The following is a 20984-nucleotide window of genomic DNA, read 5'->3' as shown; positions in this document are numbered from 1 at the left end:
GGCCAATTACCGCCCCATCAGCCTACTCTCAACCATCAGTAAAGTGATGGAAGGTATCATCAACAGTGCCATCAAGCGGCACTTGCTTAGCAATAACCTGCTCAGTGATGCTCAGTTTGGGTTCCGCCACTCAGCTCCTGACCTCATTACAGCCTTGGTTCAAACATGGACAAAAGAGCTGAACTCAAGAGGTAAGGTGAGAGTGACTGCCCTTGACATCAAGGCAGCATTTGACCGAGTATGCCATCAAGGAGCCCTAGCAAAACTGAGGTCAATGGGAATCAGGGGGAAAACCCTCCACTGGCTGGAATCATACCTAACACAAAGGTAGATGGTTGTGGTTGTTAAAGGTCAATCATCTGAGCTCCAAAACATCACTGCAGGAGTTCCTCAGGGTAGTGTCCTCGGCCCAACCATCTTCAGCTGCTTCATCAATGACCTTCCTTCAATCATAAGGTCAGAATTGGGGATGTTCGTTGATGATTGCACAATGTTCAGCACTATTCGTGACTTCTCAGATACTGAAGCAGTCCGTGTAGAAATGCAGCAAGACCTGGACAATATCCAGGCTTGGGCTGAGAAATGGCAAGTAACATTTGCGCCACACAAGTGCCAGGCAATGACCATCTTGAACAAGAGAGAATCTAACCATCTCCCCTTGACATTCAATGACATTACCATTGCTGACTCCCCCACTATCAACATCCTAGGGGCTACCATTGACCAGAAACTGAACTGGAGTAGCCATATAAATACCGTGGCTACAAGAGCAGGTCAGAGGCTAGGAATCCTGCGGTGAGTAACTCACCTCCTGACTCCCAAAGCCTGTCCACCATCTACAAGGCACAAGTCAGGAGTGTGATGGAATAATCTCCACTTGCCTGGATGGGTGCAGCTCCACAAAACACTCAAGAAGCTCGACACCATCCAGGACAAAGCAGCCCACTTGATTGGCACCCCATTTACAAACATTCACTCCCTCCACCACCGACGCACAGTGGCAGCAGTGTGTACCATCTACAAGATGCACTGCAGCAATGCACCAAGGCTCCTTCGACAGCACCTTCCAAACCCGCGACATCTACCAACTAGAAGGACAAGGGCAGCAAATACAGGGGAACACCACCACCTGCAAGTTCCCCTCCAAGCCACACACCATCCTGACTTGGAACTATATCACCGTTCTTTCACTGTCGCTTTGTCAAAATCCTGGAACTCCCTTCCTAACAGCACTGTGGGTGTACCTACCCCAAATGGACTGCAGCGGTTCAAGAAGGCAGCTCACCACCACCTTCTCAAGGGCAATTAGGGATGGGCAATAAATGCTGGCATAGCCAGTGACGCCCACATCCCATGATTGAATAAAAAATTTAAAAAACTGCTGTGAAAATCATAGACAACACATTTTTACTTTTTGGGAAGCACACAGTTGTGTAATATTTATGGTGACTAAAGGTACTCAGCTAATAAATACAGCAGCTAAGCAGTGAGCAGTTAATTGCATCCGACAGCAGCACAGCAACAGCAAGAAGATAAAGAACATTATCCAAGTAAAGTACAATGACAAGCCGAGTTACGCTAATTTTCCTCACCCTCTTTGTACTGTATATGGCTTCCCCACAAGGTAAGCAATTATGTATTTCTGTAGCAGCACAATATTTACGGTTTTACGAAACTCACGGTAGGCAAGTAATCATAGTTTCCTTATACTAATCTAAGCAATAGAACTGTTACTGACACTACTAACAATGCTTATAGGCATGTGTGTGCATATATGTCTATAAAATAGAGCTGATCATTTAAAAGTATTTCTTATAAAGGGGAACCTCATCTACCAGCCATACATATCAAGAAATGGTGCATGTGCTGCCCACAATGAGCTGTCTGTTAAAAATGGATAGATAGAATTGCATACACAGCTTGGCCACCATTTTCTAATAGGTGTGACCAGGCAACAAGGCTCCCAGCTACTAGGTCATAGTTGTAAAATTAGCCCTTATATGCGTAGTGATACATGTGTAACAATATAAATGTATATGTGTTAAAATATCAAAAGCAAAGGTTTAGATTTAGTTCCTTTCATTCCTTCAGGATGTCCCAAAGTGAGTTACGATGTTGTTTAGTAGGAGAATGTAGCAACCGATTTGTGGATAACAAGTTCTCACAACAACAGTAAGATTATTGACCAGCTGATCTGTTTTGATGGTGTTGGTTTAAGGAGAGTATCCTACTCTTTGAACAGTACCATGGGATCTTTTACATGAATCTGACGAGGCAGATGTTTGCTATAGATTAATCAATCATCCAAAAGACATCGCGGGGAATATTCTCACCTCTTAGTCCCTGTCGGAATGGTGGGAACATTTTCGGGTTAGGAACCCGACTGACTGATTTGAGTGCGCTGCCATTTCCCTTTCTCAGAGGAAACTAATTATCATCCCGTCTCCGGGTTCCCTGTCCAATCAGGGAAGCCGGGAGGGATGACATGCCTAAAGCAGCAATGAGTGATCTCGATTTAAAGTGACCCGAGTAGGATGCACAATGGCAGCAGTGATTGCAGCAAACAATCCAGTGGGAAGGAGCCAAGACCTGCAAAATGGATGGAAGATGTGGAAAGGCTGCTGGCTCCCCCCACCCCCACCCCCCGGTTTATGGCCTCATCCCTGGAGATGATGATTGTTGTTGTTTTATTTTGTAGCATAGCAGGGATGTTCTGGAGAAAGTCTCAGTCAGTATAAAGTCAACTAAGAACTGTTTATTATTTACATAATACTATTTACACTCTCATCAAGCCTCCTTAGCTCGCATCCTTTGTGCTGCTCTGTCTTCTCTCCAGCCTAACCTTATGTGACTTTACAGTGGGAGGGCCATGTTGTGTAGGGCAATCTGGGAGATCCTTGAGTGGACATATTGAAGGGTTTCACCATATCAGTCAAGGCAGTGGAATCTCACTTTGAATAAGGCAATGGCTTGCTGTATTGTCATGCTGGTGCGAAGATGGCTGTGGTTGTAGCTCGCCTGTGCCTCACTGAGATCATCAGCCAGATGTTGAATGGGTATCCCTTGTCCCCCAAGCGGCAACTGCTGCGGCTGCCTGGTGGAGAAAAGAGCTCCAGAAGCTGAGACTGCCGAAGGATGAACAAGTCATGGCAACTGTCTGGATACTTGGTACACACTTGCATTATCCTCTTGTGGTGGTCACATGCCAGCTGCACATTAACGAAGTGGAGGTCCTTCTGATTGACAAATATGTCTGGCTGTTCGAATGCCACCTTCATTACCATAAGGTGCAGTATAAAATTTGCTAGACCTGTGGAAATGCCAAGAAAGAAGCAAAGCTGACAGCCCTCTAGATTTGGCAGGCCTCATCCGCCTTAATGCTAATATAGTTGGAAGCCTTCATAAACAAGGAGTTGGTGACCTGGCTGCTGCAGTTGTGGGCTACAGGTTGTAAGGTCCAACAGATTGTCAGCAGCTGAACCCTGGAACGACCCTCAATGGTAACTAAGGCACTTGATAGTAGCTGGATAAATTTGCTGACTCCAACAAGATCAGTTTAGGCTTTAAGAGCTGCTCCTGTGAGCACAAGCCTTTCATTGTTGCTAACAGCAGCTTTGGCGGTTTCACTCCTCATTCTGCTCATATCAGGTCAATTTCACTTCACAATGTGTTCCTGCTGTGCACTCATTTTCTCTGATCTGGTGAGTTGCAGACAGTGTGGGCTGGATTTTAATAGTCCGCTGCTGCTCTCGGCAGCCCACATGTGTGGGCCGCATGCTGCAGAGCCACGGCAATCTCCCGCACAGTGGTTCATTTAAATCGCCGGGGCAGCCCGCTGGCCAATCACGTGGAGGGTGGGGGGGGGGGGGGGGGGCTGTCCGACACTGGCAATGGCATCAGCTGCCTGTTTGCAGCAGGGTTTGAACCCACAATTTTCTAATTTGAAGCAAGAGCCAACTGAGCAAAATGGTACTTCAGAAACTCACTGACAACATGCGATATGTGTTCATGATAGACCAGGTATCTGTGATGGCACAGAAGATTTACCCTCTCATTGTCAGCAAAGCGAAGTTGTCAGTAAGTCATGTGAAGGTGAAATAGGAGATTCGGAGGATAAGTTATCAAGGATGCATTACGTGGGTGAGCGCAGTCCATGGCTTGTTTCTAATCTGTTTTATCACTGGCTAGCTCAGTCACAAAAACGTATTTCGACAGTGTGAATGTTGCTAATGAATAAATGAGTAATTATTTCATAATGATAGACTGAAGCAGACTTCCATCTTCACTGAATGGCAGTGATCTGACATAGCGTATTGCCCACCTATTATAGAACCTGTCTGATTTTCATCAATTGAAATCAATGTGGTCAAGGTGAAACTTTAACTCAATCATAGAGTCATAGAATCGTACAGCATAGAAACAGGCCCTTCGGCCCACCGCGTCCATGCCGACCATAATGCCTATCTATACTAATCCCACCTGCCTGCATTAATTCCATATCCCTCTATGCATTGCTCATTCAAGTACCTGTCCAGATGCCTCTTAAATGTTGCTACTGTTCCTGCCTCCACCACCTCCTCAGGCAACTCATTCCAGATACCCATTATTTTTAATGTGAAAAATTTACCCCTTTGGTCCCCTTTAAACCTCCTCCCTCTCACCTTAAATCTATGCCCTCTAGTTTTAGTCACCCATACCATGGGAAACAGACTCTGGCTATCTACCCTACCTATACCTCTCATAATTTTATATACCTCTATCATGTCTCCTCTCAGCCTCCTTCGCTCCAGAAAAACAGACCCAGCCTATCCAATCTCTCTTTATAACTCAAGCCCTCCAAACCAGGCAACATCCTTGTGAATCTTTTCTGCACCCTCTCTAGCTTAATCACATCTTTCCTGTAGTGCGGCGATCAGAACAGCACACAGTACTCCAAATGCGGCCTAACCAACGTTATGTACAACTGTAACATGACCTCCCAACTCTTGTACTCAATGCCTCGGCCGATGAAGGCAAGCATGCCACATGCCTTCTTAACCACCCTGTCTACCTGTGTTGCCACTTTCAAGGAATTATGTAATTGCATCCCAAGGTCTCTCTGCTCAACAACACTCCCAGGGCCCTGCCATTCACTGTATATGTCCTGCCCTGGTTTAACTTCCCAAAATGCATTACTTCACACTTGTCTGCATTAAATTCCATTTGCCACACCCTTGCCCACTTTCCCAGTTGATCTATATCCTGTTGTAACCTTAGACAACCTTCTTCACTGTCAACTATACCACCAATTTTGGTGTCATCTGTAAACTTATTAATCATGCCCCTTACATTCACATCCAAGTCATTAATATATATGACAAACAACAGAGGGCCCAGCACCGATCCCTGCGGCACACCACTGGTCACCGGCCTCCAATCTGAAAACAATCCTCCACTACCACCCTCTGCCTCCTATCACCAAGCCAATTTTGTATCCAATTGGCTAGCTCACCCTGGATCCCATGTGTTCTAACCTTCTGGACCAGCCTACCATGTGGGACCTTGTCAAAGACCTTACTAAAGTCCATGTAGACAACATCCATCGCCCTGCCCTCGTCAATCCTCTTGGTCACCTCCTCGAAAAACTCAATCAAATTCGTGAGACATGATTTCCCACGCACAAAGCCATGCTGACTATCCCTAATCAGACCATGCCTTTCCAGATGCATATAAATCCTGTCTCTCAGAATCCCTTCCAATAACTTTCCCACAACTGATGTAAGGCTCACCGGCCTGTAGTTCCCTGGCTTATCCCTGCTGCCCTTCTTAAATAAAGGCACAACATTAGCTATCCTCCAGTTTTCCAGTACCTCACCCGTGGCTACTGATGATACAATAATCTCTGCCAGGGTCCCAGCAATCTCTTCCCTTGCTTCCCATAGCATCCTCGGATACACCTGGTCAGGCCCTGGGGATTTATCCACCTTAATGCGCTTCAAAACCTCCAACACCTCCTCCTTTGTAATGCTGATATGCTCCAGGATATCGGTGTTCCCTCCCTTGAACTCACTAGCTTCCATGACCTTCTCTACGGTAAATACGGACGAGAAATATTCATTTAAGACCTCGCCCATTTCCCGTAGCTCCACACATAGATTGCCACACTGATCCTTAAGGGGACCTACTCTCTCCCTAGCTACCCTATCAATCTACTTTATCCTATGTTTTGAAAGCTGCTGTGATAAATTGAAATAAGGAAAAGGCAGTCTCCACCTAAAATAAATTCTGATTGAACTATGATATGAAAAATTAGGAAAAGACCCAAGAATATGTTTGACACCAGAAAATATAAAGGGGGAAAATTTGTTCCCATGACTCCATTTCAAATGATGCTACACAGACTATGTTGATTCTTTGTCGACAGAAAGTGCCGTGGGCTATTATCTGCGTGGCCTGCATGGGTTTCTTCAATGCTATCAATGAAGAACGCTATGTGGGCTGCCCAGCTAGTGGCCCACTCTGCTGTCTGCGCCCAGGGAATCAATGTATTCTGTGTAGCACTGTTTGAAGCGGTGCTACATGAACAAACTTTTCCCCCCAAAATGTTTTGCTTTTCATTCGGTAACTCATCTGCAAGCACTAGATGCAGCCGACAGTATCAGCATGGTAACCAGGTCACAATAAGCAAGCAAGCTGTGTGGTATTTGTGGTTTGTCCCACTCACCGCAAAGTTGCCTTGCATTTCAAGATCTATACAAGGCATGCGGTGTAAAAAGACTGGGCCAACCAATGCAAGAAATCTGACTCCAAAGTCCCAGCCAGAAGTCACAAGAGGACAGAAACAAACAGAAGACAGACGCAGCAACATAGCAACAGCAGCAAGGATAGCACTAGAGATCTGCATAAATGCAAGCTGATACATGAAGACCTCAGTGAAATAGACCTGAGACAAGACTCAGAATGAAGTGATTCTCAGCCTAAAGATGAGCAGGTGTTTCACATTGTGAACCTGACACACTGTGTTAATGAAGTCAAACAACTGGAAGCTTTTGCTACTGTTAATATCATTTACCCAAAGAAAGTTGGCAAACACACCCTCAGGATTAAGACAGACACCGGAGCTAGTGCAAATATCCTACCAGTCCGAATCCTGAAAGATATGCACTAAGGTTGTTGGAAATTAATGTTACAACTGTAAAGTTAACTGCATACAATGGGTCACCCATCCCTTACAGTGGCACACTAACAATGCAATGCAGCTATGGCAAGTCAGCATGGAAACCACCAATATTTTACCTGGTAGACAGGAGCAGACCAGCAGTGTAAGGACCTCAACATTGTGACTATCCACAAGATCACCAAGGAACCTATTACAGCAGAAGAGACAAAGGGTACCCGCATTGAGTCAGTCCAGGACTTGGAATAAATATACCCCGACAGGTTCAACGCCATAGGAGATTTCAAAGGCGATGCCATACTGCACCTCAGAGAGGATGCAATTCCATCAATCTAACCCCTCTCCCCCAGAAAGTGTAGCATGCATTTACAAGAATAGCTTAAGCACAAGTTGGATAACATGGAATGCAATGGCATCATCCATCATATGCATCGTCACACAGACTGGTGCCACTCAATTACATGCGAACTGAAGAAGGATGGAGCAATCAGAGTGTGTCTAGATCTGAGGAGTCTACACCTCCCCCTAAAGAGTGGTCCTCACAAGATTCCCACACTAGAGGAATTGAATACCAAGTTCACAGGAACCAAATTCTTCTCCAAGTTGTGTGCTAATCATGGATATTGGGCGGTACACCTACCTAAGGAATCTCAGGAAGTCACCACCTTCAGAACACCATTTGAAAGATATTGTTTCCAGAGCCTACCCTTTGGTTTATCTGTCAGTCAAGATCTGTTTCAGCAGCATATGGACAGAATTATAGAAAATGTGCCTGGCTGTATATGCTTTGCCAATGACATTGTGGTAATGGGCAAAACCAAAGAAGAACATGATCAAAATCTTCATTCACTGATGGCAGTAGCTCGTCGTGAAGGACTCGTTTGTAACAGCAAGATGTGCTAGGTGAATGTAAGTCAGATCAATTTCTTTTGCGCCGTCTATTCAGGTTGGAAACCGTCCTGACCCAGGCAAAATCAAAAATGTAAGGCATATGCAAGACAAGACAAGGAAGATCTCCAGAGATGTCTTGGATTTTTCAACTTGGCACCATACATTCCAAATGTTTCTGACAAAGCATCGTCACTGAGAGAGCTCTTTAAGAAAGATGCACCATATGTATGGTAGGAGGACCATCAGCATATGTTTGAATCTCTCAAACAAGCATTGTCAGCAGAAACCTGTATCCTGCAGTAGTACGATCCAAGGAAGAAGACAATCCTGGAAGTCAATGCGTCACAGAAAGGGCTAGAATTGTGCATCCTGCAGGATGGCAAACCAATTGCATTTGGATCCAAAAGTTTATCCTCAGCACAATCCAATGACTCAAACATAGAGCAGGAAACACTTTCTCTGGTGGTTGGGATCACAAGGTTCCACACCTACCTGTTTGGTAAGCAGTTCATGGTGGAAATCGACCACAAACCACTGGAGATGATCTGGCGCAAATCATTGACAGGCACACCACCTCGATTACAGTGACTTTTAGTGAAAGTACAGGGGTACAACTTCGACGTCTGCTACAAACTAGGTACCAAATGGCCACCTCGGATATGCTGAGCAGATTGCCAAATCCGAACAAGACTGAAGAAATCCCACCGTTGCCACCATATCATGTATTTTTTGTGTAATCTGAAGCAACACAATGCGGTATGTGGATTCCAGTTCCTTGAAGATATCCAGAAGGTTTATTAACAGCTAAACTAGTACATACAATAAAGGGCAAACTGTATACAGAACATTTGTCCAAGGTGTTGCTTTGCAGAGTGACATGGCTTCTAGTCACATGACTGCATCCTGCTACTTAGCTCGTTAGCAAACTGAGTTCTGAAAGGGCCATCATTCTTAAAGCCATCATACAACAAGCTCCACTTCAAACAATGCCATGCAGACTATGTTGATTCTATGTGGGGAGACAGCACTATGGGCTATCATCTGCGTGGCCCACATGGGTTTCTTCAATGCTATCGATGAGGAACGCCACACGGGCTGCCCAGGTAGTGGCCCGCTTTGCTGTCTGTGCCCGGAAATCAATGTATTCTGTGTTGCACCATTTGAAGTGGCACTACATGAACAAACTTTTCCCCCAAAATGTTTTGCTTTCTATTCAGTAACTGGGTGAATTTAGTGTGTCATAGATGATTGGAATAGGACAATGAGCTTTCAAACAATAATATTCCTTCTAAGAATCTTGGTTGACTGGTTGTAGAGAGTGTACTATAGGGAATCTGGTTTGCAGTTCGAAGTTATTAGAGAAACAGAATCTCAAAGGAAGAATAAACAAAAGAGAAGAAAAGATGTGAAAATTGTTCAAAATGATTAATCCTGTGTGTTTTAAAATTATAGTTGCATCTTTCAGAAGCCTGGGAGTGAACCTACGCTGCCAGTGCATCAAAAGAACCACGCATTTCATCCATCCAAAGTTCATGGAGCATATTGAAATTGTTCCAAGTGGTGCCCATTGTGGGAATGTGGAGATCATGTAAGTGTTTAAAATGTAATACCTGAATAAATCTGCTTTTTTATTTGAAAATCACATTTATATACTGTTGTATTACAGACAAATAGTCGGAAGAAATGACAATTTGGTATTTTGCATTTATTTCAGTGCCACCGTTAAAAGTGGTAACCAAGTCTGTCTGAACTCTGAAGCATGGTGGGTGCAGAAAATAATTGAAAAGTTGATCAAAAGGTAAGTTGATCATTTTGTGCATGGGCAAGTGTCAAAGAAGGAAAACATACCATTTTATGGTAATTTTATGAGTTTGCAGTCTCAGAGAGGCCTGAATTTTACAAGCGTGCTGTGAACTGTGGCGGCGCGCTTTGAAGTTGGCGGTCCGCCCATACGGATCACCTGTCGCTGAGCCCCTACGATATTTCAGGCAGGGTCACATTTAAATGGAGGGGGTGGAGCGGCTGCTCCGATGACATAGAGGGGGCGGCTGCTCCGCCCCTGGCAACGGCGTCCAGCACCACCACGCAGGCACCAGCGCCATTTCTAAAGGGCTTCAAGCCCTCCAGATAAATTAAAATTTTTAAAGGTTCCGTCACGCTAAAATTAGAAATAAAATTTTAGTTAAACTTTCAATACCCTCTCTCAACCCCCACTGAGTTCTCAACAAATCAAATAGACTATTCTCCCAGAAAACCAATTTTTTAAAAGACGAACCTTCGCCCCAAACTTCAGCACTGATACATAGAAACATAGAAAATAGGAGCAGGAGTAGGCGATTCGGCCCTTTGAGACTGCACCACCATTCAATACGCTCATGGCTGATCATCCAAACTCAGTACCCTGTTCCCACTTTCTCCCCATATCCCTTGACTCCTTTAGCCTGAGGAACTATATCTAACTCTTTCTTGAATATACTTAATGATTTGGCCTCAACTGCTTTCTATGGTAGCGAATTCCACAGGTTCACCACTCTCCGGGTGAAAAAATCCCTCCTCATCTCAGTCCTAAATGGCTTACCCCTTATCCTTAGATTGTGACCCCTGGTCCTGGACTCCCCCGCCATCGGGAACATCCTTCCTGCACCTAGTCTGTCCAGTCCTGTTAGAATTTTGCAGGTTTCTCTGAGATCCCCTCCCATTCTTCTAAACTCTAGCGAATACAAGCCTAATTGGCCTAATCTCACTTCATACGTCAGTCCTGCCATCCCAGGAATCAGTCTGGTAAACCTTCGCTACACTCCCTCCATAGCAAGAACATCCTTCCTCAGATAAGGAGACCAAAACTGCACACAATACTCCAGATGTGGTCTCACCAACGCCCTCTTTAATTGTAGCAAGACATCCTTGCTCCTGTACTTGAATCCTCTCACTATGAAGGTCAACATACCATTTGCCTTCTTAACTGCCTTCTGCACCTGCATGCTTACGTTCAGCATCTGGTGCACAACGACACCCAGGTCTTGCTTCACCTCCCCCTTTCCCAATCTATCGGCATTCAGATAATAATCTGCCTTTCTGCTTTTGTCACCAAAGTGGATATTTATCCACATTATACTGCATCTGCCATGTAATTGCCCACTCACTCAACCTGTCCAAATAGCACTGGAGCTTCTCTGCATCCTCCTCACAGCTCATACTCCCACCCAGCTTTGTGTCATCTGCATATACTACATTTAATTCCCTCATCTATATCATTAATATATATTGTGAATAGCTGGGGTCCTAGCGCTGATCCCTGCAGTACCCCACTAGTCACTGCCTGCCACTCGGAAAAAGACCCGTTTATTCCTACTCTTTGTTTCCTGTCTGCCAACCAGTTCTCTATCCATGTCAGGACCTTACCCCCAATCCCATGTGCTTTAATTTGGGATACTGCTAATCTCTTATGTGGGACCTTATCGAAAACCTTCTGAAAGTCCAAATACACCACATCCACTGGTTCTCATTTATCTATTCTACTAGTTACATCCTCAAAAAATTCCAGTAGATTTGTCAAGCATGATTTCCGTTTCGTAAATCCATGTTGACTTTGTCTGAACATGTCATTGTTTTCTAAGTGCTCTGCTATTACATCTTTTATAATAGACTCGAGCATTTTCCCCACTACTGACGTCAGGCTAACCGGTCTATAATTCTCTGTTTTCTCTCTGTCTTCTTTTTTAAATAGTGGGGTTACATTAGTTACCCTCCAATCCATTGGAACTGTTCCAGAGTCTATAGAATTTTGAAAAATGACCAGCAATACATCTACTATTTCTAGGGCCACTTCCTTAAGTACTCTGGGATGTAGATTATCAGGCCCTGGGGATTTATCAGCCTTCAATCCCATCAATTTCCCTAAAACCATTTCGCCACTAATACTGATTTCATACAGTTCCTCCTTCTCACTAGACCCTAAGTTCCCCAACATTTCTTGGAAGTAATTTGTGTCCTCCTTTGTGAAGACTGAACCAAAGTATGTATTTAATTGGTCTGCCATTTCTTTGTTCCCCATTATAAATTCCCCTGTTTCTGACTGTAAGGGACCCACATTTGTCTTCACTAATCTTTTTCTCTTCACATATCTATAGAAGCCTTTACAGTCAGTTTTTATGTTCTCTGCAAGCTTACTCTCATATTCTATTTTCCCTTTCTTAATCAATCCCTTTGTCCTCCTTTGCTGAATTCTAAACTGCTCCCAATCCTTAGGTTTTCTGTTTGTTCTGGCCATTTTATATTTCTCCTCCTTGGATCTAATACTATCCTTGATTTCTTTTGTAAGCCACGGTTGAGCCACCCTTCCTGTTTTATTTTTGCACCAGAGAGGAATGAACAATTGTTGTAATTCATCCATGTGCTCTTTAAATGCTAGCCATTGCCTATCCACTGTCAACCCTTTAAGTAACGTTCCCCAATCTATCATAGCCAGCTTGCACCTCATACCTTCAGAGTTTCCTTTGTTTAAATTCAGGACCCGAGTCTCGGAATCAACTCTCTCACTCTCCATCTTAATGAAGAATTCTAACATGTTATGGTCGCTCTTCCCCAAGGGACCCTGCACAACCAGATTGTTAACTCATCCTTTCTCATTACACAATACCCAGTCTAGGATGGCCTGTTCTCTAGTTGGTTCCTCAACATATTGGTCCAAAAAACCATCATGTACACACTCCAGGAATTCTTCCTCTCCAGTATTATTGCTAATTTGGTTTGCCCAATCTATATGTAGATTAAATTCATCCATAATTACAGTTGCACCCCTTATTGCATGCATCTCTAATTTCTTGTCTAATGCCATCCTCTGCATCACCACTGCTATTTAGGGGTCTATATACAACCCACACCAAAGTTTTCTGCCCCTTGGTGTTTCTTAGCTCCACATCCACAGATTCCACATTAGGATTCTCTGAACTAATATCCTTCCTCACTATTGTATTGATTTCCTCTTTCACTAACAACTCTACTCCACCTCCTTTCCCTTTTTGCCTGTTCTTCCTAAATATTGAATACCCTTGGATGTTCAGATTCCATCCTTGGTCACCTTGCAGCCATGTCTCCGTAATCGCAACTATATCGTATCCATTTACATCTATTTGCGTGGTTAATTCACCTACCTTATTGTGAATACTCCGCGCATTGAGACACAATGCCTTTCAGCTTGTCTTTTTAACATTCTTAGTCTTCTTAGCATTATTTCGCACTATGGCCCTATTTGTTTCTTGCCCTTGATTTCTCTGCCTTCCCCTTTTGCATTTTTGTTTCCTGTCTTTTGTTTCTATCCTTGTTTCCTCCTCTTCAGTCTCCCCGCTCACGTTCCCATCCCCCTGCCATTCTTGTTTAAATCCTCCCCAACAGCACTAGTAAACGCCTCTGTGAGGACATTGGGTCCAGTCCTGTCTGGGTGTAACCCGTCCCGCTTGTACAGGTCCCACCTTCCGCAGAACCGGTCCCGATGTCCCAGGAATCTAAATCCCTCCCTCCTGTACCATTTCTCCAGCCACGCATTCATCTGGTCTATTCTCCTGTTCCTATACTCACTAACACGTGGCACAGGAAGTAATCCTGAGATTACTACCTTTGAGGTCCGGCTTTTTATTTTAGCTCCTAACTGCTTGAATTCATTTTGCAGGACCTCATCCCTTTCTCTACCTATGCCGTTGGTACCGACATAAACCACAACCACTGGATGTTCACCCTTCAGAATGTCCTGCAGCCGCTCTGGGACATCCTTGACCCTAGCACCAGGGAGGCAACATAGCATCCTGGAGTCTCGTTTGCGGCCACAGAAACGCCTGTCTGTTTCCCTTACAATTGAATTTCCTATCACTGTGGCTATCCCAGTCTTTTTCCGCCCCTGCTGTGCAGCAGAGCCATCCGTGGTGCCACGAACTTGGCTGTTGCTGCTTTCCCCTGGGAGGCCATCCCCCCCAACAGTATCCAAAGCAGTACATCTGTTTGAGAGGGAGATGGCCACAGGGGACTCCTGCACTACCTGCCTGCGCCTACTACTCCACCTGGTGGTCACCCATCCCTTTTCTGCCTGTGCAGCCATTACTTGCAGTGTGACCACCTCGCTAAACGTGTTATCCACGACGTCCTCAGCATCGCGGACGCTCCTCAGTGAATCCACCCGCAGCTTCAGCTCCGTAATGCGGGTAGTCAGTAGCTGCAGATGGATACAATTCCTGCACACATGGTCGTCAGGGACACTGGAAGCATCCCTGATTTCCAACATAGTGCAGGAGGAGCATATCACGGGTGCGAGCTCTCCTGCCATGACTTACCCTTAGGTTAATTAGTTACTCCCTTTAAAAAATACTAATTACACTAGGGGCCTTGTTCTGCTCCAAACAATACCCACTGCAATCTAAAGTCATTAATAAATTACACTAATTTAAAAAAAAATGCACTTTAGTCGTACTCACCTTTTCACTTGAGGTTTTTTGAAAAAAACTTTCCCCGTCTTTTTTTAAGCTATTTAAATGCACTAACAGCTGTTACTTACCTAACCAAACACCTTGCAGATTTCCCGTGATATCACTGTAAGTTTTGTTTTTCCCCCTCTTTCGAATCTCAGTGCGTGCTGGCACAGAGAGAGAGAGCGAGAGAGAGAGAACCAGCCTCTGCTCCAGTCACCAGGTAAGTTAAGGGCCTCAAGCCCCGCACTCTTTTTCAGGTCCCACTCCGGATCTGCCTCCTCCCAGGTTCGCCAGCTGCCGCTCCGGTCACCAGGACCCACAACCCCTTCCCACTATCTCCACAACCAATTGGAGTGGTTTTCCCCACTCCCTCCCAATTCCCACGCTGCAGATTGCACTCCTCCCCCCTCCCTACTAGTGTCATGCCTCGGACCTCCGTACGGAGATCCAAAGGCATGGGAGTTCCGGCCAATGGCCGGAATATCGGTGTGGGATGGCCATCGCTACCAGGGTAAGTTTTTATTCATTACTTTTAATATGATTAGCTTATGCAGATGAAAGCTCCACTGCCACGCTGAACGTTTTGTACTCAGCAAAGGACTTAGTTTTATCCCCTTACGCCCCCAATGAATTTCGCGATCGGCATAATGTTGAGCTCTTCTTCTGTCGCCTTCGCCTCTGGGCTAATTTTTTTGTGCAGGAGTCCTCCCCCCTGACCAGCAGACCCATTCACCCACCTCCAGCATTCTCCTTCAACTTGGATCCCTCCCTCAGACCTCTTACCCTCTCTTGATCTTTTCATTGAAAACTGTCAGTGAGATATTGGCCATCTCAATTTTTCTGCTCCCCTCCCTCACTCGGAACTTGCTGTACTCCGTTCTCTCATGTCTAACACTGTGATCAAATCTGCTGACAAGGGTGGTGCCGTTGTTGTCTGGCGTACTGACCTCTACCTTGCAGAGGCTGAGCGCTAACTCTGAGACACTTCCTCCTACCTCCCCCTGGGCCATGAGCCCACCAATGAACATAAAGCTACTGTCCACAAGACTGTCACTGGCCTCATCACCGCCGGAGATCTTCCCTCACCAGCTTCCAACCTCATAGTCCCACAACCCCGGACAGCTCGCTTCTATCTCCTTCCCAAAATCCACGAACAGGACTGTCTTTCAGCCTGTTCCTGCCCCACTGAACTTATTTCTTCCTATTTTGACTCTATATTTTCTCCCCTGGTCCAGTCTCTTCCCACCTACATCTGTGACTCTTCTGACATCTTACGTCATTTTGACAATTTCCAGTTTCCTGGCCTTAACTGCCTCCTCTTCATTATGGACATCCAATCTCTCTACACCTACAACCCCACCAGGACAGTCTTCTCATAATGCGATCACCTCTGCATTGGGAAGACCAAACGCAGATTGGGTGACCGCTTTGTGGAACACCTCAAGCATGACTCTGAGCTTCCAGTTGCTTGCCATCTTGCCATTTCAACACACACCCCTTCTCTCGTCCACATGTCTGTCCTTGGCCTGCTGCAGTGTTCCAGTGAACATCAACGCAAGCTCGAGGAATAGCACCTCATTTTGCAATGAGGCACTCTATAGCCTTCTGAACTGAACATTGAGTTCAATAATTTCAGAACATGACTGGACCCTTTTTATTATTTTATTTTGTATTATCATTTTTTTACCATGTGCTTGCCTTAAACTGGGTTTTCCATGTTTGTGCTTTTGGCTAGGGTTGTTCATTATTCTGTCATTAACACACTGCACTGATGCTTTGGCTTTCACCACACCATTAGTACACTCTCTTTGCCTTTGCCTGATGACCTCCTTGTCAGTTAATCTCTCCGGCCCTCTGTCCTATCACACAACTTCCCTTTTGCTATCTTTCCCGCTACCCACGCTTTACTTGCTTAAAACCTATTACATTTCTAACCTTTGCTAGTTCTGATGAAAGGTCACAGACCTGAAACGTTAACTCTACTTCTCTCTCCACAGATGCTGCCAGACCTGCTGAGTTTTTCCAGCACTTTCTGTTTTATTTATTATTATAGGTTTAACAAATACTGGGGTTGATTTTCAATCTGCTTCCCAGGAAAGGAAGAGATATTAGGGCAGTTTCTAATGAGCAGCAGATCTGCAAACACCAGTTCTATGTCCGGGCACCAAGTTAACAATCTATCTCACTGATATATGACTCTTTTGGGGGAAATTAAATTCTTCACAGAATCAAACACCAACTGAGTCAATCTTCAAAATGTTTTATTTTGTTTAACTTTCCAGAAATTTCAAATTTTCCCTATCTAAATTTGTCACTGTATAATTCTTATTCATTCTCCAATGTTCTGCAGTTCCAAGAAGACAGAAGAAGTTAATTAACGAGAAACACAATGTTTTGAATGAAGAGCCTAAAGTCGATTGTGTCAGGGATTCGGTACTGGATCAGGAATTCACAGCTGCTTGTCATTTTGTTCAGGCTTGTCGGCTTCTGGCAACCGGTTTAACTAGCTAAAGTCATTGCAAATTAGTTGCATTTATAGATTGGTTTATTTAACAGTGTGAACACTTGATATTTATAACTTTCTTATATTTCACAAATTGACTTCACATCGAAATGGTTCTGTGTTTCTTGCCTGCTGTGTTTACATTGCAGCATGAATTTCAGAGTAGGGTGGTTAACACCAAAACAGTTGTATGTGTGTGATGCACTTTAAAAGTCTCAATTGTAACTCTCAATTTTTTGCCTGTGCAACTTCACCCTGTCGTTAATCTGCATGGATAAAGATCTATTGGTAGGCAGAAAACTGCAGCCAACGGCAGCTTATGGAGTCTCTAGCAGCCTGCCTTGTCTCGATTGTCACTGACAGATTGGGAAAATACAGCTCCTGATATACGTCCTGATATCTGAGGCTTCTACTGACACTGTACATTTGGAAAATAACCCATTGGACCACTCAACCTTGATTAAATCTGTAGTTCTGCTTTTGTATTTAAATTTAATCTGCACAAATATGTTAGCATATTCTTACACATCTAACGTCGAAGTGGTAGTAGAAGTATATATTTTTCAGTATGATCAATTAAATTATCAATGTTCTTTGTCACAATTTATTTAATATGAATATATTTTATGGTCCTAATTATAATCCATAATATAGCAAGTTTTTCAGATACCATGTACATCCTGCATCACACCTATTTCCTGTTATACTTCAGCCATCACATATTATTTATTTGTCTCAAACTAAAGCAGCAAATCAGAACCGCGAAAATAGAAAAAGTGGCTAGAAAAATCTGTAACCTTGATGGTGCATTATCTTAAACTCCAGAAAGCATGTTATGGAGTTGATATGCTGGAGTCTATCTTTACTCAGTTTCACATTTATTGTGCATAGTAAAAGGATTACAAAATTGTAGTTCCTCACACAAAACCCTTTACCAGTCTCAGTGAGCGCCTGCTTCTCAGTGAGCGTCTGCTTCTCAGTGGTCAAGTAAGACCCCAATTAACCTCTTCACCTGCATAGAATCAAACAATTGATACACAATTAACAGATCAACATGTTAGGCATTAATGCATAAGATTCCTATTTTATAAAATAGCTTCTCCTCCAACACACCATTAACAATACCACATTTATAGTACATACTTTGAATGTAGTTATTTTACTTCTACTGAATGGTGTTATCTTAAATATGCTAAATTCTTTACAAATAAATGATTTGCAACTGCTTTCCCTTGGATAATTATAGTTCATAATGCAATCCTGCATCAATGGATAATTACTAATTGACTAATAAACTTATTAACAATTATACATTAAAAAAATTTCAAAGTTTGTACAAAAGGCAAAATACTTTGAATTAAGTTTTATATGTGTCTATTGATAGGCTGCTTTTTCAAATTAATATTAAAATGATTACTAAAAACATTTGGCTTTATAAAATTGAATAACCATCTCTATACTTTATAGAACAATAAGCTACAAAATTCGTCTCTGTAGTGCTACTGGTGTCAGCCCTGTGATACTGCTTATAGGTGCTCAAGTAAGACCCCAATTAACACCCTCCACCTGCATATAATTAAACAATTGACACACAATTAACAGATGAACAGATTCCCTTCTTATGTAATAAAACTTAAACAAACATGTTCAGACAACATTTCAAACTAAATTCCATATTATATACAAAGTATTAGCATGCTCAAAGAATATTTAAAAAAATCAAAATAAATTCCATATTAGGTAATACAAAGTATTACATTGTAAGATGCCCTTCCTCTAGCACCCCCTAACAATTTCTTCATACTCGCATTTCTTTTTCTGAAACAATCGGATAGCTGATGACTTGCATCTACCCATTTAAGTTTGGAGATTTCCTTTCTCTCCAGCATTTGTTTGAATCCAACAAGGTCAATACATAGTCTTTTCTCACTCACATTTTTTGTAAAGTGTACACTGTCCCACAAATAATGATTATCCACAAAACATTCAGTGGGTATCCTATCTTCAGTATATCCCTTGTTCAGAATTTCACCCAAAATATTTGAGAAATAGAACCTCATATCCACTACCTCCACAAGACCCAGTGTTTCTGCAGCTAAAGTGCTTTTAACGACCTATTTTATTTTCTTAGCTTCCCAAATTAAAGGGCAACATTTCCCACTTTCACCCATCAGAAATATTATGAAACTAGCTGCACTCAAATACCCATCAGGAAGATTAGCCATGTGAATAATCGCTAAAAATTACTAGATTCATGTTCTTTGGGTCACCTAAGGATGGAAACTTCAGTACACATTTCTCCAGATTTACTTTTTTTAATGTTTTATTTGCCCTTAAAACATTCTCAACTTTCAGATGTTTCATCATCATGCTTAACTCCAGCACATCAAAACTAGCATCATAAAAAGTCTGAGTGCACAACCAGTTTAATTGATCAATCAATCTTTGCAATTTGTATTCGCCCTGCCTTTTTGGCCTGGGGTGGGGTGGGGAGGGCCACAAAAAGGCTGAATTTGTATTCGCCCTGCCTTTTTGGCCTGGTGCTGGGAGCTCTGCCTCCTGCACAAAATCCAGCCTGTGGTATTCTGCTGCATCCTCCACAACCTGGCTCTCATGAGGGCCCAGACCATGCCACCAGGCCTTTTGCAAGCACTTTGGGATGTGGAACAGGAAGAGGAGGAGGAGGGAGATGAGGAAAAGGAGGGGGAGGAGGGCTAGGAGTAGGAGGAAGGGAGGAGGCAGCAGGGAGCTTACAGCTCCGGATGGGCTGTTCATGAGTGGCTAATCAGAGTCTGGAACTTCTAAAATCTCATCCCTAAATTTTTGCTGCTCCACAATTCCCCACCCTTCCGTCACTCTGCTGCGGACCATCACAGCGTCCTCTTGACCGAAATCCTGAAATACTTACAATTGAAACACTACAAAAAAAATTCCATAACAACTTTATCCAACAACACTTCCAATAATACATACAAAACTGGAATATTCACCCTTGTGTATTCCATTAGTGCCTTCTTGTGAGCACCTTTGCCTGACCTAATGCTACTATGCAGTGCTACCTCTGTGGCTGCAGCACAGCAGGTGGAAGGCAGTTGACTCTCATCGGAGAAGAATGCAGATGGCCTTGCAGGATACCCTGGAGCAGCTCTAGGCCTTGAAGGCCCGGCTTCTGACATCACCACCCGGACATGGGTTGGCAGCAGTATGGGCTGGCTGGCTGACAGGCAACAGCAAGGGCACTGGCGGAGTGGAAGTGGTAGGAGGAACAATGCTGTCCTGCTGAGAGATGACAGCAGCTTCATGCACTACGGAGCCACTGACACTCCCCTGGGAGACTGGCATCTGAAGCCATGATGGTAGCAGCCTGAGCTTACATGGCATCAACTTGGGCTTAATGTCAACATAAACCTCCCATTTCTGTTTTATTTTAACCTCTATTTCCTTTGTCATCCAGGGAGCTCTAGCTTTGAATTTCCCAGCGTTCCTTCTTATGAGAATATGTTTGGTTTGCCCAGCCTCTACCAGTCATGGATGAGCTGGACATACAGCCAACCAAATCGGAACTCAGTGATGCCATTGATTCCCTAGCCAGCGGAAAAGCCCCTGGGAAGGACAGCATTACCCCTGAAATAATCAAGAGTGCCAAGCCTGCTATACTCTCAGCACTACATGAACTGCTATGCCTGTGCTGGGACGAGGGAGCAGTACCCCAGGACATGCGCGATGCCAACATCATCACCCTCTATAAAAACAAAGGTGACCGCGGTGACTGCAACAACTACCGTGGAATCTCCCTGCTCAGCATAGTGGGGAAAGTCTTTGCTCGAGTCGCTCTGAACAGGCTCCAGAAGCTGGCCGAGCGCGTCTACCCTGAGGCACAGTGTGGCTTTCGTGCAGAGAGATCGACTATTGACATGCTGTTCTCCCTTCGTCAGATACAGGAGAAATGCCGTGAACAACAGATGCCCCTCTACAT

At 43.9% G+C, this 20984-nt stretch overlaps 1 protein-coding gene across 1 annotated transcript; it reads left to right on the top strand.

Moving 5' to 3' along the window:
* The first annotated feature begins 1560 nt into the window (after positions 1-1560).
* On the top strand, positions 1561-16883 carry LOC137357515 (interleukin-8-like). Its single transcript, XM_068023913.1, has 4 exons — positions 1561-1624; positions 9500-9635; positions 9762-9845; positions 16856-16883. Exons 1-4 carry the CDS (start codon positions 1561-1563, stop codon positions 16881-16883), a joined length of 312 nt encoding a protein of 103 aa, XP_067880014.1.
* The last annotated feature ends 4101 nt before the right edge of the window (positions 16884-20984 follow it).

This window comes from Heterodontus francisci, chromosome 1 (assembly GCF_036365525.1).
Source record: "Heterodontus francisci isolate sHetFra1 chromosome 1, sHetFra1.hap1, whole genome shotgun sequence".
Lineage (NCBI taxonomy): Eukaryota > Metazoa > Chordata > Chondrichthyes > Heterodontiformes > Heterodontidae > Heterodontus > Heterodontus francisci.
This window is presented reverse-complemented; position numbering and strand designations above follow the sequence as displayed.